Source organism: Barbus barbus, assembly GCF_936440315.1.
Source record: "Barbus barbus genome assembly, chromosome: 24".
Taxonomy (NCBI): domain Eukaryota; kingdom Metazoa; phylum Chordata; class Actinopteri; order Cypriniformes; family Cyprinidae; genus Barbus; species Barbus barbus.
In genome coordinates this window covers 10,008,030-10,025,789 of record NC_136752.1, presented here as the reverse complement: position 1 = coordinate 10,025,789, position 17,760 = coordinate 10,008,030, and the positions used below count along the sequence as shown (strand labels likewise).

Here is a 17,760-nt window from a genome sequence, read left to right as displayed (position 1 = left end):
CACTGCACAGACTCGCTCGGGAAGAATGTCTCTAAAGAAGTGTGTTTTTGGTTGTAAGGGAAAGATAACCTTGTTCAGCTTCCCAAAAGAACACAGCGTTACGTGAACTGTGGATGCAGTTTGTTTTTCCGGGGCAGCAACGGAGTTTCTCAAAGTGTGTTGGTTGACGAACGTTTTATAAACAAGGCCCAGTTCGACGCTGGATTTGCACATCGTTTGATACTGAAAGATGGAGCAGTCCCAGCTATCCCGGTCATGATTCAGAACTGCATATGGTAAGTGAAACGGCATCAACTGTCTCTGTTTTGTGCTCGGCTTTTTTCGGAGAGAATCATAAAGCTGTATCTTTCGTTTATAAATATGATAAAACTAAAGACTTTTTGGAGATGTGAAGGATGCAGTACTGCTCTATATAGGTTAACATGAGATTGGGTGAAACTGTGACATGTCTGTCTCTTGGAAACTCGATGTTTCAGCTCCCTCCATAGGATTAAGTTCTGGAGACTGGCTAGGCCACTCCATGACCTTAATGTGCTGCTTCTTGAGCCACTCTTTTGTTGCCTTGGCAGAATGTTTTGGGTCACTGTCATGCTGGAAGACCCATCCACGATCCATCTTCAGTGTTCTGGCTGAGGGAAGGAAGTTCTCATCAAATATTTTCCGGTACATGGCCCCATACATTGGCCCCTCAATGCGTTGAAGTCGTCCTGTACCCTTAGCAGAGAAACAGCCCCAAAGCATGATGTTTCCACCTCCGTACTTGACTGTAGGGATGGTGTTCTTGGGGTCAGCATTTCTCTTCCTCCAAACATGACGAGTCGAGTTGATGCCAAAGAGCTCAATTTTGGTCTCCTCTGACCACAGCACATTCTCCCAAGCCTTCTCTGAATCATTTAGATGTTCATTGGCAAACTTCAGATGGGCCTGTACATGTGCTTTATTGAGCAGGGGAACTTTGCGGGCGCTGCAGGATTTCAGTCCATTGCGGCATAGTGTGCTACCAATGGTTTGCTTGGTGACTGTGGTCCCAACTGCCTTGAGATCATTAACAAGCTCCTTCTGTGTAGTTCTGGGCTGACCCCTCACCTTTGTCATGATCATCCTTACCCCATGAGATGAGATCTCGCATGGAGCTCCAGACAGAGGGAAAATTACTAATATCACATAATTTAGGATGGATAGTGTGCACATTGGGATGCAGGCAACGATAGATTACCTTCCGCACTGTGATGACGGCAAGAAGTTGGGGTCAAACTTATCAAACGATTCATTTGCGTTAAAAAAATATTAAAAAGGGCTGTTAACGTGTTAACGCATGCGATTAATCAAAAAAAATATACGCGTTAATATATATATATATATATATATATATATATATATATATATATATATATATTTATATAATTAACACTATATACACAAGTTACATATTATTTTAAGACATTAGGTATTACATACACATATTACAAATATGAATGAATCTTAAGAAAAAACACTTCAATATGCATTCTTACCGTTTCTTAATTCACTTCCACCAACAATTTTCACCTAATAATAAACAATTTCTCCGAATCATTTAGATGTTCTTCAGATGACTTCAGATGGGCCTGTACATGTGCTTTATTGAGCAGGGGAACTTTGCGGGCGCTGCAGGATTTCAGTCCATTGCGGCATAGTGTGCTACCAATGGTTTGCTTGGTGACTGTGGTCCCAACTGCCTTGAGATCATTAACAAGCTCCTTCCGTGTAGTTCTGGGCTGATCCCTCACCTTTCTCATGATCATCCTTACCCCATGAGATGAGATCTTGCATGGAGCTCCAGACAGAGGGAAAATTACTAATATCACATAATTTAGGATGGATAGTGTGCACATTGGGCATATTGGGACGCAGGCAATGATAGATTACCTTCCGCTCTGCGATGACGGCAAGAAGTTAACACTATATACAAGTTACATATATTATTTTAAGACATTAGGTATTACATACACATTACAAATATGAATGAATCTTAAGAAAAAACACTTCAATATTCATTCTTACCGTTTCATAATTCACTTCCACCAAAAATTTTTCACCTAATAATAAACAAGTATACTAACTTTTGAAAGACTTTCTTTAAATCAAGAGTTTGAGAAATATGAGACGTATGATGTTGTAGGATTACAAATTTAAGAATCTGTTTAAGATCGGTAGATCCTGACGTAACATTATATGAAAAATGAAGGTGATCTACATTGTATTGGGCATTTAATGTGAACAATGGCATCTTTTTACTAATTAGATTCAATATAGTTTCTAGTGAGGGCTTCTGCTGGTGACCTGCTCTGATCTTCCAACCAAAAGTTAAAGACGTGAATTTTTTGAAAATGTCTGTGTGTGTTTGCACATTACCTGTCCAAGTGGAAAGCAGCAATTTCTGCATTATGCCGATCGTACCCTGCGTACGGCTCTCCTTCAACCACATAATCTCTAGTGTACCTAATAATAAGACAATGAAGAAGATAAAGACATAAGATAAAGACATAAGAGAAAAGCAAAAGATGACACAAAGATGCACATAAAAACATTGTTATCCATGTCCTAATGAATTCAGGCAAAAAAAAAAAAGTGTGCAAAGTGGGCAAGCAATTAAAGCTTTCTCTTGTGCACAAATGTTTTGTTTTAACCAGCTGCGACATGATTTTGCTGGTCTCCTGGTTTCAATTTCTGTGGTGTTGCATTGTGTGTACAGGCCTAAAATTTATTTTCATTGGTCCAAATTACAGTATATTGAACATCAGACATGTTCTGACTGGCTGTGATTGTGTGGTGTCACACAGCATTTTCACATTTAGTGTGGACACCGTTTTAGAGCAATGAGCCTAACTAGTCAATCCACTAACATAAATGCACATGTACTGCTTCCTCGTTCCTTTAACAGCAGAACGTAGTGAGCAAATATAAGATTATTTGAGTCTTCCAATATAAACCAGACCTTATAACCTTGACAGTATCCAACACACACACAACGCTCACTAAATGCAAGACCGATTTTTCAACATGGACTGTTGTCGGGTAGGTTATATAAAATTCTATATATAAAACCAAATATAATAAAGTGACTATTACACCCAGAGAAAACATGAATACTGTGGCCAAGCTGAGTTCGCTGCTCGGAAACCTGAAATAACATTTTTCAATCCAGAATTAACTGAAGTTATTGAAATTGAGAGTATTGCACTTTTTTGCATTTATTCTCTCTCATCATTTTGAAACTACTAACACTGCAGCTCATAAAAAAAAAAAAAAAAAAAAAAAAAAAAAACTGCCTATAAGGCTATATTATACTTTACTTCTTAATCTTGCAAACCTCAAGCATTAAACACTAGCATGGAATTCCCCTCAAAAAGTCTTGATTTTCTAACCTCTTATTTGGAAGATATCCCACACTCCACTTAGAATGGCACACAATATAATGTGACACGCCTGATTCGGCTGTTTGGAACCAAAATGTTCAGTGCAGATGGATTGAAAAAGTTCAGTCTGAATGTGAAGTCATCAGAGATAAGGTGTGTTTGATCAATGACCTTAGAGATTAAGGACACCAGGAGAGCTTCCTCACTTATCTAAAATCCCTGTAGATCCATGATAACTCTAATAGGCTCAGATAAGAGCAGACAGCTGAACTCACCTGAAATAATGATAGATCAGCCTTGTGTCCTAAGTGCACACAAGCAATTTTATTCCAGAAATATTCTGGTAACACTTTACAATTAGGGTGTGTTAACATCACCATTATTTGCATTACTACCTAATGCCTTAAAGGGATATTTCTGTCATTAATTACTCGCCCTCATATCGTTCCAAACCCGTAAGACCTTTGTTTATCTTCAGAACACAAATTGAGATATTTTTGATGAAATCCGAGAGCTTTCTGACCCTGCAAAGCCAGCCGCGCAACTGACGCAGCGCAACTGACGCAACGCAACGTTCAATGCCCAGAAAGGTAGTAAAGACATCGTTAAAATAGTCCATGTGACATCAGTTGTTCAACCGAAAACAAAAAATGACTTTATTCAAAAATTCTTCTCTTCCATGTCAGTCCAACGCACAATCATGAGAGTACCACGACGTGTGTGTGTGTGTGATGCCGCTGATGTTGAACACGCATGTGCTGTGCCTTGTTTAGGAGCAGAGGAATGCACACGCATGCATCATGGTACTCTCGATAACAGCAGCGGACGCTGATGCGGAAGAGAAGTTATTTTGTTTTGTCTGCGCAAAAAAGTATTCTCGTAGCTTCATAAAAGTACTAATGTCACATGGACTATTTTAACGATGTCCCTTCTACATTTCAAAAATATCTTAATTTGTGTTCTGTAAGTGGTTAAATGTTTATGCTGTTATGATGCAAGATTAATGTAAGCAGTAGGGCTGTATACCTTGGAGAACCTGGCGATACGATACATACCTCGATACACAGGTCACGATTCGATACGTACCTCGATACAGAGCGGTCTCGATACGATTTGATACAATGTGACACGATTCGATACGATTCAATAAAAATACATGGGCCAGAGCCAATTAGTTAATACATGGGCCAGAGCCAATTAGTTAATACATGGGCCAGAGCAAATTAGTTAATGCTGAACACATTTACTCAACAAACAGAACTCTGCATTTTTCTTCAATTTATTGAAGACAAAAGTGCATTATAACAAAGTGCATTTTGCTTAAATATTTGCAACTTTAAGTGCTCTGATTAATTGTACACAAATTGTATTAATCTGGAAATTACCACAAGTCAACATTTAACTTTCCAAGGGTACAGTCTGAGCTCACACAAGCACAAAATCTTCTTCTTATTATTCTTAACTTCTTATTAAATCTTCTTATAATTCTTTTTTGTGACACCATGTACTGCCATAACATATTTCACTATAAAATCACTTAAATGCTACATCTTGCTTTAACATTTTCCATGAGTTTTTTGAAACTCGCGGGCGCCGCTGCGCCCCCTAATGGCTGGGCGGAGTATCGATACTAAGGGCTAGAATATCGATACTGTATCTTTTTTTATTATATCGGTATGTATCTAAGAATCGATATTTTGAGCACACCCCTAGTAAGCAGCCTACTGGGAACACCCTTGTATTTAGGGCTGGGCGATATATTGCATGCGATGATCATATGCATCTCGTCAGTAAAGCCGGTTCCGTGATTAGCGGTAAATCTCCATAACCTGCTTTCAAATGGAGCGGCATTTAATATACAGAGCCGTTGATCACTGACAAGCTACGCAATATTGCGCTCATTATCGCAGATGAATTGCCTTTGATAATGAACGCGATCTTGTGCAGCTTGTCAGTGAACTACGGCTCTATGTAGTTAATGCCGCTCCATTTGAAAGCAGGTGATGGAGATTTACCGCTAATCACGGAACCGGCTTTACTGCCGAGATGTGCATGATCATCGCATGCGATATATCGCCTAGCGTAATTCAACTTTTTCGAACTGTAGGAATGATTATTTTATGTTCAAGTGGTGTGTGTAAGGAACTGGAAGCAAGCAGAGTATGGCTGTTTCTAAAGCAAGCAGTGCCCTCTGCTGTTAAAAACTAAGCTCAGAATGGATTCAAGAGAAAATCGCGATGTATTCGGAACATCTCTGAATCGATGCAGAATAATTACTCAATTTGCGATGCATGGATTTATTTTCCCAGCCCTAATTCATTTGTATATATTACTGTTCAAAAGTTTGGCAAGTTACAGTATGGACGCATTAAATTGATCAGCAAAGATATTTATAATGTTACAAAAGAATTCTATTTCAAGCATCACAGTTGTCACAAAAATATATAAAACAGCACAACTGCTTTCAACTTTGAATTTTCTGAAGGATCATGTGACACTGAAGACTGGAGTAATGATGCTGAAAATTCAACTTTGCTATCACAGTAATAGTTTATATTTTAAAATAAACTAAAATAGAAAACAGTTATTTTAAATTGCAAGAATACAGCAGTTTTACGGCATTTTTGATCATTAAATAAAACACAGCAGTGTATATGTAGAAATACATAAATCTGTAAAAGCTTTGTTCATTGTTAGTTCATGATACCAAACGCTTTTAACAAATGTTAACAAACTGACCCTCATTACCGATATCCTAAACAAGACAAATGAGCAATTCCAGCGTAATGGACGTGACATTCGCAGTCTAAACCTGAAATATAAATTCTCATAAATTGTATTATTTACCAATATATTGAACCATCTCTTTATATTTTTCTAAACCCCTTAAAATGCTGATGAGTCTTTGTATACATGTCAACAAGCTGAAAAAAATAAAACCAAAGTTTTTTGAGATAATGTAATCTTGTTAAAACTGTTTTCATAAAATTGGTATAGAAAAAAGTATCGTTCAGGAACCGGTATCGAACTCAAGGTATCGGTATCGAACATTTTTGAACGATACCCAGCCCTACCCGTCGGTATGCTTTAATATGAAGTGTCCGTAGACTACAATAGATTTACAATGCACAAACCAGAAGCAACAATATCTGCCGAATGGAGAAGGGTTGGTTATTCACAAAGCATAAAATATCAATTTTATTTTAATTTTCGTTTTAATGTTCAAGCACACGCATAACGTTTGCCACAAAGCACAGGCGATAGCCTAATGATTATGAAAAAAATTAGACAATTATTTAATAATATACTAATGTTTCTTGAGTCCTTGTCGGCTGCAAAGATAAAATTCAGGAAATCTCCACTGGACGTTCCTTTGGAGAGAAATGCATTCACAGATTACATAGCCTAATAAGAGAGTTTTTGATTTCATTTTGAATTGGTTCGTTTAAAAGTAGACTTTACTTAGATACAGGGATCTACAGTGTGACCATTTCAGTTGCATTTGTTGGCTAATTTGTACGAATTCATACGACCTCACTCGTACGATTTAGTATGATTTGTCTAAACCTCAGTGACGGGTAGGTTTAGGGGCGGGGTTAGGTGTAGGTCATTCGTAAAAATTCATACGAATTGGCAACTCGTAAAATACGTACAATTAAGCAAAAATCGTATGAATTTGTATGAGTGAGGTCGTACGAATTCGTACGAATTAGCCACCTCGTAAAATATGTACGAATTGCCGTGAGATCAGGCTGGAAGTGTCCGTAACGGTCACATCCGTAACGCATTATGATGGTGGATAAGAGCAAATAATGGAGATGAGCTGTTGATCATAATTAGCATGGCCATAAGTTGGCTTTGTACAGAAAGTTTCAAGTTAATTGCATTAATAATTACTATATGAAATAAACTTAATCTTTAAAACGTTACGGACATGACTAGGGGTGTGCGATATGACGATTTTTGATCGTGGACGATAAAAATGTCTCCACGATCTGCTTTTTAAGAAATATCGTAGTATCGTGCTACAGCACACATTGTCAAATACAGTTCTGGCTCCTCCGTCTCTATGTACTGTACAACACGACATACAGCAGTAGAGTTACTCTGACAGGACACTGCACTTATTCATGATCGCAAAAGTACATTATTTGCGCACAAGCCTTGCTGGTTAAATGTTTAATTCGCGCGCTGGTCTGATGTGCGCTTTTTCTGAGCACATACACCTGAAGCACGCGCACTAAAAAGCCTGTCTAACAGCGCCTGATTACTCAACTAACTTATTTTTTGCATTAATACTGTCAAAACTAGGGCTGCAACAACTAATCGATAAAATCGATTATTATCGATTATGAAAATCATCGACAACGATTCTCATTATCGATTAATCGGGTCTGCCCACAGTGCACGTCCAACTTCAGATGGTTAGTCAAATTACGGCACTGAATAATGCATTTCTATGGACAAAATGCATCTAAAAATAGTGGAGGAAACAGAATGAGATTCTGCCGGAGAAGCACGTGATCCAAGCTGCCCAAAACATGATAATTCTTTATTTTAAGCTTTAAGTTAATGCATAAGAGTAATGGCTTGCCCTGTCAGGCGCTTTGACAGATGCGTGTGCGTCCTCAGCGCAAAAACGTTCAGTTTACGGTCATATCCTTATCTATAAATGCCACAAATTCACGCGAGCATTTCCATTTTTGCATAAAGGTCCGTCCTGACAGTCTGTGTTAAGTTTAAAATACCGAATGAGCGCCGTCGCGGCGGGCGCGCGCACGCGCGTCAGACGGACAGAACACAGTAGAGAGGGAGACAATTAATAGGCTTTTCAGCGCAAACATATCCATTGTGCTGAATTATCTGTTGTTGAAAGTTAATTTAAGGTTTAAAAGTCAACATGCAGTGCGAATATTTTATGAGAGTAGGAACTTTAAAGGGATAACAGCGTGTAATTGTCTGTCTGAATATAAACATGAGACGCTCCATAACGGCCTTTTACAGGATAAAGAAATGACGAGGTGACTGTGATCAAAGTAGTTCCTGCAGAACATTACTCTTACCTGTTGGTTAACACTGAGTTTGTGTTTTTATTCGTCTTTATTATTATCTTTATTATTTTAATTTTTAATAGAGGTTTAAACTATATTCAATTTTTACAATGCTTAACAAATTTATGTAAGTTTAACAATGTGTTTATGTAAGGTTTGTGCCACTGCTGCTCTAAAGTAACAGTATTGGTGATAACCAAAATAATTTTTCGGCTTTCTGTACTGGTTAGTACTCCAATATGTGTAAGCTCTTTAGTAACAGTAGTAGGCTATTTTCAATGCTATAATATCATTATTGCTGTTATCTATGAAAGAAAACCAGAGCACTTTTTTTTTTTTGTATTTTTTATTTGAGTATTTTTTTTTCGCGATACCCAATTGCAGTCAAAAAGTACATAAACAATACCAGCAAGAATGCAAGCTGTTATGAGGCCATTTTTTATTATTATGTCCAATAAATGACAACAACATTTTTAAATTTAAACAAATTTTTGACAAATTTCTAAAATATGTTTTCTCTTTATTATGCTAAGTGGTCTAATAAATTAAGCACTGTATGTTTTCATAGCATTCAGTTGTCACGTTTGTTTGAAGGACATTGGGCAGAATGTGGAATAGTGTTTTTTTTGGTCAATATTTTTTAATCCGATTAATCGAAAGAATAATCGGCCAACTAATCGATTATCAAAATAATCGTTAGTTGCAGCCCTAGTCAAAACACACAAGGTTTACATACAGACTCAGTTGGTTATCTCTAAAATGAAAGTAAATAGTTAAGAGAGAAACGGATGTGTGCCAGTATATTAGATGTGTGCAGGTTTTAAAGGGACAGGACACTAAACATGCTGTTGACTGTCATTAAAGGGATAGTTCACCCTAAAATTAAATTTCTGTCATTATTTACTCACTCACATGTTGTCCCAAAGCTCTATTAATTTCTTGTGCTGAACCCAAAACAAGATATTTTAAAGAATGAGGGTAACCAAACAGTTGCTGGTCCACATTGACTTTGATAGCAGGAAAGAAAAATCCTATGGAAGTCACTGTGGACCAGCAACTGTTTGGTTTTCCACCTTCTTCAAAATAGCATTTATGTTCAGCAGAAGAAAGAAACGCATTCAGGTTTAAAACAACTTTTCAGTAAATGATGGTATAAAAATACAACATTATGACAGAATTGACAGACAGATGACAGAATATTTATTTTTGGGGGAACTATTCATTTAATGTTAACAAAACAACAAAACGCAAAGAGAAAAATCACTCACTATTCTTGACTGAAAAACTTTAATACAGTTGCTTTAGGAATCAGTCTATCTAGTGTTTTATTTTTATATTTGTTCATTCAATTTCATTGAATGCTCTGCTAAATGCACCTACTGTACCTGAAAATAAAGCACTGTTTGTTTTATTTGTATATTATGTGTATTTGTAATGTGTATCTTTGTTCTTATTTTTTAATAAGAAAGATAAAATGATGACAAAGATTTTTATCTTCGCCCACTTTGGCCTAAATATCTGCCATGCATCTTTGTCTTTCTAGTTTGGCTGTAATGCTCAGACAACTTGTAAAACCAAAATAGTAAAACCAACATGACAAAGAATCGTGATAAAATCGTGAAATTTCTCAAAAAAAAATCATGATATGATATTTTTCCTATATCGCCCACCCCTAGACGTGACACAGCGCTGAAGCATCCTGACGTCATAAATCTAGACCTTATAAATCCAAAAATCATCGCTGTTTAGACAAAGTGAGTATATTTACTTTTCAGACAGGCCTCCATCTTTCTACAAAATACTTACTGTTGACATAAATTTAAAAATGGGCAGTCTTTGATATCTCATTTGAAAATATGAAATACAGTCGAATGAAAATGTATTTTTACTATAGGTCCACCCCTCATATGTGGTGGATAAACATAGCGAGTTCCTTCAAATTTCTATTAAAGCATGTTAATGCAGTAAAATACAGACCTAAACACACAACTTAAACAGGGTTTTGTTCTTTTGGTAAAAACTTCATTTTTTCATGGTAAGGTTGACATTTGCATGGAATTGTTCATATCAAAGAAATTAAGACCATTTGAGAAAAGTTATTTTTCAAATGGTCAGTAGGTTCTTCAGCTCCACTGTTCCTAAACCAAAGGCTGGCATTTGTTTTTAATAAATTGGGTCACATTTTGAATTGCTTCCTGTTTGTATAGTTTTTTTTATTACTGTTGTTATGCTCTTTCTTTGCTCCACATTTTTATGCACGCTCAGGTCTCTGAAAGGTGCTGTATAAATAAAAATGATTATTCATTCATTTCTTTTTCTATTTCAGTCACCGGCTTTTTCGTTCTCTAACTCACTCACTCTTCCCCTCACTCTCCCTCTCTTTCTAAATCACTCACTCCTGTCATTTTAACCTCATTCACATTCTCATTACTTTCTCTCTCTTTCGTTCCCCATCTTAATCATCCCTTTCCTTACCTCTTGGGTTTGAATACCACTTTCTGTCCTCCGTCGAGCACCAGTAAGGCTTTCAGCTGGGTGCCTTTATAGCCCACGTCGGCCCTCTCCACACGAGCGGTGGCCAGGGCGTTCAGCACGGCAGCTAGCTCGGGCGTTTCGTCCGGGTACACCTCCCGTGGACCCACCCACTGGGCGGCCACTTCCCAGGGCGACTGCAGCGTGTGCGTGAGGCGAGCTCCCTTGGCCAGGGCCATGCTGGACTCCATTTTGCGGAAGGCCCGCAGGTCGCGGCGGCTGGCGGCCGATCCCTCCCCTCCATCCAGCAAGAAAACCTTGGCCAGGCCGAGGAGAAAGAGCACAGCGCACAGCACCACCACACGCTGCTTCAGCTTCATCACCTCCCGCAGCCGGATGCCCACCGGCAGCCCACCACACCGGAGTCTGCCAGGAGACACGCACTTACGCCTGGGGCATGGCACTGCCCGCTGTCTGACCAACACCACCACCGGTCAGGCAGGACAGGAGCGGGTCGAACCACCACAGTGTTAAAGAGTGAGGACGGATGACACTTCCTGTGAGAAGAGAGAGAGTGGTTGTCATTTTCAAGGAATAGATTTGTTGTAAATTTATTTAGTCGTGCAACATGTAGATGAGTTTGTTCATCAGAACAGATTCAGAGAATATTAGCATTGCATCACTTGCTCACTAATGGATCCTCTGCAGTGAATGGGTGCCGTCAGAATGAGAGTCCAAACAGCTGATAGAAACAATCCACAAGTAATCCACACCACTCCAGTCCATTAAATGATATCTTGTGAAATAAAAATCAGTGTTTTTGTAAGACACAAAAACACCAATATGCTTTTAACTCTTGCTTTGGGCTAAAATACTTAAATGCTTTGAGTGTGCATTATATTGTTTTGAAAAAGTCATCTTGTCTGAATCAGGAGAGAAATGCGCACAGATCAAGCACCATTTATAAGTGAAAACAGTTATAATCAAATATGCCTATGGATGTTGTTGAGAGGGAACAACAGGGTTTGGACATTTTTCACTGGAGGAAGTGTAATTATGGATTATGGGCCAGAAGCGATGGTTTAATGCAGCGGTTCCCAAACGCGTTCCTGGAGGCCCCCCAACACTGTAAATTTTGCATCTCTCCTTTGTCTGACACACCCAGTTCAGGTCTTGGAGCCTCTGCTAATGAGCTGATGATCTGAATCAGGTGTTTGATTACGGTGACATGGAAAACATGCAGGGTTGGGGGGCCTCCAGGAACGTGGTTGGGAACCACTGGTTTAATGTTAAAACATCCTGATAGATTTGTTGGTAACACTTTAGAATAGGTAACACTTATTAACTATTAACTATGACTTTTCCCTCAATAAATTCTTAATTTGCTGTTTATTAATAGTTAGTAAGGTAGTTGTTAAGTTTAGGTATTGGGTAGGATTAGGGATGTAGAATAAGGCATTAATATGTGCTTAATTAGCACTAATACATGGCTAATATTCTAGTAATATGCATGCTAATAAGCAACTAATAGGTGTAACCGTAAAATAAAGTGTTACCGATTTGTTTCTTACAAACATGCAGCTTTTCACGTCACAGGACATTAACTGATAGAGACACAAACTGGAGTCATGTGGATTATTGTGATGTTGTTATAAGCTGTTTGGACTGACGGCACCCATTCACTGCAGAGGATCCATTGGTGAGCAAATGATGCAATGCTAAATTTCACTAAAGAAACAAACTCATCTCCACCTTGGATGAGCTGAGAGTAAAATTTTTGGGTAAACTATTCCTTTAAAAGCACAATCTTTTACTCAGAACAGATCTATTTATATTGTACTGTATGGCTGCTGTGAGTCAACACAGACAGACATGACGCTGACAGGCGTAGAATAAAATCAGAGCACTTCACATAAGAGCACTCACTGATGTTGGAGAGCTTCCTCAGTTATAGAAGACGCTCCTGGTTGTGTCTGTGTTCGTGCTGCTTGTGTTTAATGTGACAATCTCTCTCACACGCCAACTCAAATCCTCCTAATATATGATTTGGAGTCCAGCCTGGTGTTGTGTGGAGGGTGGGGTGGCCACCTGTCTGCTCAGGTGTGTCTGGTCTGTTACTGTCTGGGCGAGCCTGGTTTCTGTGGCACCTCTGAGCACAATCTTGAACTACCTAAAGTAGGAAAAAGACATTAAGAATACAAAGCTTCTGGCACATCAATAATTCCAGGTGGGTGAAAGCATTCTAGATGTTTGATTATTAAAAAAAACACCCTAAAAATACATACAATGATTTGAATACACCTCTTCTGATGTGCATGTTTTTAATATCTGGATTAAAATTTCCTTTTGATATTTTTTCTGGGATAATTAAAAAACATCAGGGTTCAAACAACACCCAAAGATAGCAAACTTCAAAACATTTAGCTCCACTGCTCACAAAAGGACAAACTCAAATCTCAACAAATGCCAGCAATCAATATGCATAGCAAACACATGCAACATTCCTCATGCATCTCAGGGTCTACATTAAAGTGAAAGAGCCAGCCAAGCAGAAGAATCTCAGCTCAAACAGACTGCGGTGCTGAGCCCTGGCAAACACAGAGCAACACTCTCTCAACACTTCCTGATCGCAGCCTGGGGCTTATCTGGGTCTGAGAGCGCTGCCACTCCAAAGACTTCTACTAAACACACATACACGTTTACTACTGTGCTCTGCTCTCTTATATCTAGTATGTGGGATCAGCCCACTCATGACAACGGAATAAAGGCACACTTTTGGCAGACATCCACAAAACACATTGCTTAGATTATAGAACATTATATGAGACAAAAATGCAATGTTTTTTCTTTTTTTTCTAATGCTATATTGATCTGCATCGATACTCTCTGGTGCCTTTGTGAAGAGCAAAAATTGCATTTCTTTAGACTGGAGTCACATGACAAGTGCTCATCCAGGGCTCAATAATAAGGATGTTGTTATGTAGTCCGTTTGAGAGTTTCAGGCCACTAATCTTATTATGTGCATGCACTTTTATGCATTGCAAACGTATAAATGGGTTTTGTGTGATGCACTGAATGTAGTTGTGAATTCGGTTTATTTAAATACGTCACCAAGGTCAAGTTATCTGTCATGGAGTTTCATTACAGCTGTATAATTTCCAGCTATTATTGCAGTTAGGCTTCTCGAATTGCTTTTGGTCGAGCGGTATTCCAAGAGTGCCGATATTTAGCTCAACTGAACATTGCACCGGTGTTCCGGACCAGAGTATATGTGAGCAGAGAGAAGTGAGTGTTCAAAGGTTTAGTCTCTTTTGCTCACCAAGGCTGCATTTATTTGATCAAATGTAGAGTAAAATAGTAATATTTTAAAATATCATTACAATTTCAAACAACTGTTTCTATTTGAATCATCATTTACCATGCAATTTATTCCTGTGAATAATTTTAGGATCATTACTCCAGTCTTCAGTGTCACACGATCCTTCACAAATCATTTTGATGATTTGCTACTCAAGGATCTCTTAATTCTTAAATATTATTTTCAAAGCTGATATCAGTGGTGTTGCTTATGTTTTTACAGAACCTGTGACACATTGATTAAAGATTGCAAAAGAAAATGCAAAAGAACAGCATTTATTTTCAATAAAAATTTTGTAACACTAAAACGTTTACTGTTATTTTATTTATTTATTTTTGGTCGATTATATGTTCCTTGCTGAATAAAATATTTCTTAAAAAGTACTGAATCCAAAAATTTGAACAGTAGTTTATGTAACCGATGTTGTGATATTGCTTGATAAATGAAATGTGTGTGTGTTTTTATTTTTTTTAATTATCTATGGATCCTTTCCACAGAATGTGATGTGTCCCTACATCTCCACATTTTAGCTGTTATTCTTTATAATAATGTACATTTATAATAATATCCTTTGTATTACACTATCTCGGCATTAAATTGCGGTAAAGTAGTTAACACTGCTGTGTGAGTGTTTCTAATACAGCGCCTGAAGGAGAGATAGCAAAATCCTTCTCTTTTCTGACAACTGTAATCAATCTCCTTCAGATTTCTCCTCTTTTAGAAAGTCATAGAAACACTATCTTGTTTTTTTCTATTGGAGTAAATGGAATGTAAAAATGATATCCGCTGTAGCTTCCGTTCACCAAACTAAGATGATTTCTGCTTCTTAAAACCCTGAAATAAGAAAAGGGTCAATGCAGTGGTCCAGACTAGTCTAGAAGCACAGGACTCCAGAGATCTCCCCTGAGGAGCACAGTGGTCTTCTTGACAACACCCATCTCGCAAACTCTGGAAATGTTCTCACATGTAACGTTACCTCTAACAGAGAAGAGCGGTCACACACAAAATGTGTATTATCCATGCAAGAAGCTCTGGTTCACACACCAGCCAAGACCTCTGCAGATGTTTGGCCTTTAGTCAAGTGATCAGTCTGAAGACATGTCTCTCCTCATCAGACACAAGCAGGTGAGCAAGTGTACATTCATCATGAGACTGCATGCATATCCTGGCCACGCAGGCACTAATGACACACAATCAGCCATTCATACGAACTCCAGCTACACGCTAAACACACATTTCACACCTAAAACACAAACAGCTTCAAGTGTATAGTTATATACATGCAAATACAGCAGCTTTTACATTTAAGACGGCCAGTAAGGCGCTGTCAAGCGTTTAAACACACCTAATGCTGACTTTTATTACATTCACACAAATATAAGTAACCTGCTAACATAAGAGTTTAACAACTAAAAATGAATAGTGAAAGTGTGTCAAATTAAGCTCTCACGCCATTCTATGCATTTTATAAGCGAGAGTGCTAACGACGGCTAGCCAGCTAGCTCATAATTCCCTCGTTTTCTTCATATTATTGCGATAAAATAACCAAAGATATAATCCAACGACACAGTTCTGAGCTCACCGTAGGTGTACCTCTATTTATGAGTGTCTTCAGTATCTGTTGGTGAGTTGAAGTCCTAGTTTTTAGTCACAGCATATCCGCACGGCTAACAGTGAAACCGTGACATTTAAAGGCATCGACTCACCCTTGCGCTACTAACGACACATTTCAACAGAAAAACCCCAACGCGTTCAAGATACGTTTATCGTCAATATCCAGCCGCTTGTGGCTCAGCCTCCATTCATTGCTGCTGCTGGCTGTGTTTGTGTGTCTGATTCTCTGTGGCTCTTCCTGACACGCGCACGCACACACACAGACACGCGCGCGCACACGCAAACCCTGTAAGAATTCCGGTAGATGTTTTCAAATGTCACAAATTTCGAATAAACGCAATTATTATATTTGCTATAATAAGCTTTGTACATGTATAACTCAAACTCATTATGCACAGAATAGTAGGTATGGCATAGGTGTTGCATACACGTATATATAAATGAATTAATTAATATACAGTATTTTCTGTCTCTTAACGCTGGTGAACAGCAGGGGGAAAGCTCCATTACTCTCTTTGACTAAATGTCCATAATATAATCCATATTCCTAACATTGTTGTCCTGTGGCATGATAAAGGATGAGTGGGAAAGAAAAAAAGAAAACACTTTCACACCAATATTTCAGAATTTCAGGACACAGAATAGGACATGCTTATTCAATAACTGTTTTATTTCCTATTTGGGTTTATGTCTTATTTCTTTTTTAAGATTAACTGTTTTTTAAGCCATTGTTAGATGCCAGTGTGATTTGATTTCAAAAACAGCATAAGTATATTATATATATATAATTTGTGTTTAAGCTCAGAGTGATCTCAAAGTAAAAATAGGTGCTAAAAGTGATTTTTTTTTTTTTAATGGCTGTGCTTTAAAATTAATTGATCATAATTGGATGAAGTCTGACAGTAATTAGCATTGAGTACTACTTTAAGGTTAACGCTGCCTGCTTTAAATGTTTGAAAATTATTAAGTTTGAACATCCTTTAGAAATTTAGAAAAGTAATCAAATGTAATCAGTTACATTACTTTAATAAAGTACTAGGTTTTAAATAGGGTAAGTAACCACATTTTTGGTTAAATGACCCTTTTAAAAGCATCATTTACCCAAAATATGACAATTTTAGCATCATTTACTCACCCAAACCTCCTCTGTTGAACACAAAAGAAGAGTTTTTTTTTTTTTTTTTTTTTTTTTTTTGAAGAATGTGGTTCCTGAAAAAATACAATGTAAATCAATGGCTACCAGCAACTGTTTGTATACTCAACATTATTCAAAAATATATTTTGTGTTAGCAGAAGAAAGAAGTTCATACAGGTTTGGAACAACTTGAGGGTGAGTAAATGATGACAAGAATTCATTTTTGCGTGAACTATCACTAACCCTTCTTTATTCAAAAACAAAAAATCTGTCCTCAATTACTCATCCTTGTGAGTCATGCTCTTCCAAACCATCATTTATTTATTTCTCCCTAATTGTCTGAAATGCAAGGAAGCTAAATTGAATCGTCAAGCCAGAACATAACATTTATTTTTTACGATTTTTAGTGAATGACTTATTTGTCGATTCCTCACAATAAACTCTCATGACTTCAAGACTCTGTGTTGTCCTTCTAAGAGCTTGACAGCAGTAGTCACCACCCTCTGCCATTAGCCTGGGGAATAGTAGCAAAACTCCTTTTGTGTTTACTTCAAAACAAAACCTTTCTAGTGAAGCCCTTTGTGTGTAAAATGTAGCTTTTTCACACCAAAGGATATCAAAAACATTCTGTTCTCCTCCACCTCCCTATGTCTATTCCTTGGGCAGTACAGTTTGCTGTACACTGTAAATGCAGCTAAAAATACCCACTGAAAGACAAAGGATCACACATTT

At 37.8% G+C, this 17,760-nt stretch overlaps 1 protein-coding gene across 3 annotated transcripts in view; it reads right to left on the bottom strand.

Moving 5' to 3' along the window:
* Positions 1-16,158, bottom strand: part of LOC306844131 (glycosaminoglycan xylosylkinase) — a 31,456-nt gene extending 15,298 nt beyond the window's left edge. The window contains exons 1-4 of one of the 3 annotated variants that reach the window (XM_079376061.1): positions 15,873-16,158; positions 12,848-13,091; positions 10,925-11,478; positions 2,395-2,481 (exon numbers count right to left, since the gene is read on the bottom strand). In XM_079376061.1, coding sequence (XP_079232187.1) covers positions 2,395-2,481; positions 10,925-11,301 — 464 coding nt within the window. In that variant the 5' untranslated portion in view covers positions 11,302-11,478; positions 12,848-13,091; positions 15,873-16,158. Of the gene's footprint in view, positions 1-2,394; positions 2,482-10,924; positions 11,479-12,847; positions 13,092-15,861 lie in introns of all 3 variants that reach the window. The other 2 variants (XM_079376063.1, XM_079376062.1) reach the window with 2 other exon arrangements.
* Between the last annotated feature and the right edge of the window lie 1,602 nt (positions 16,159-17,760).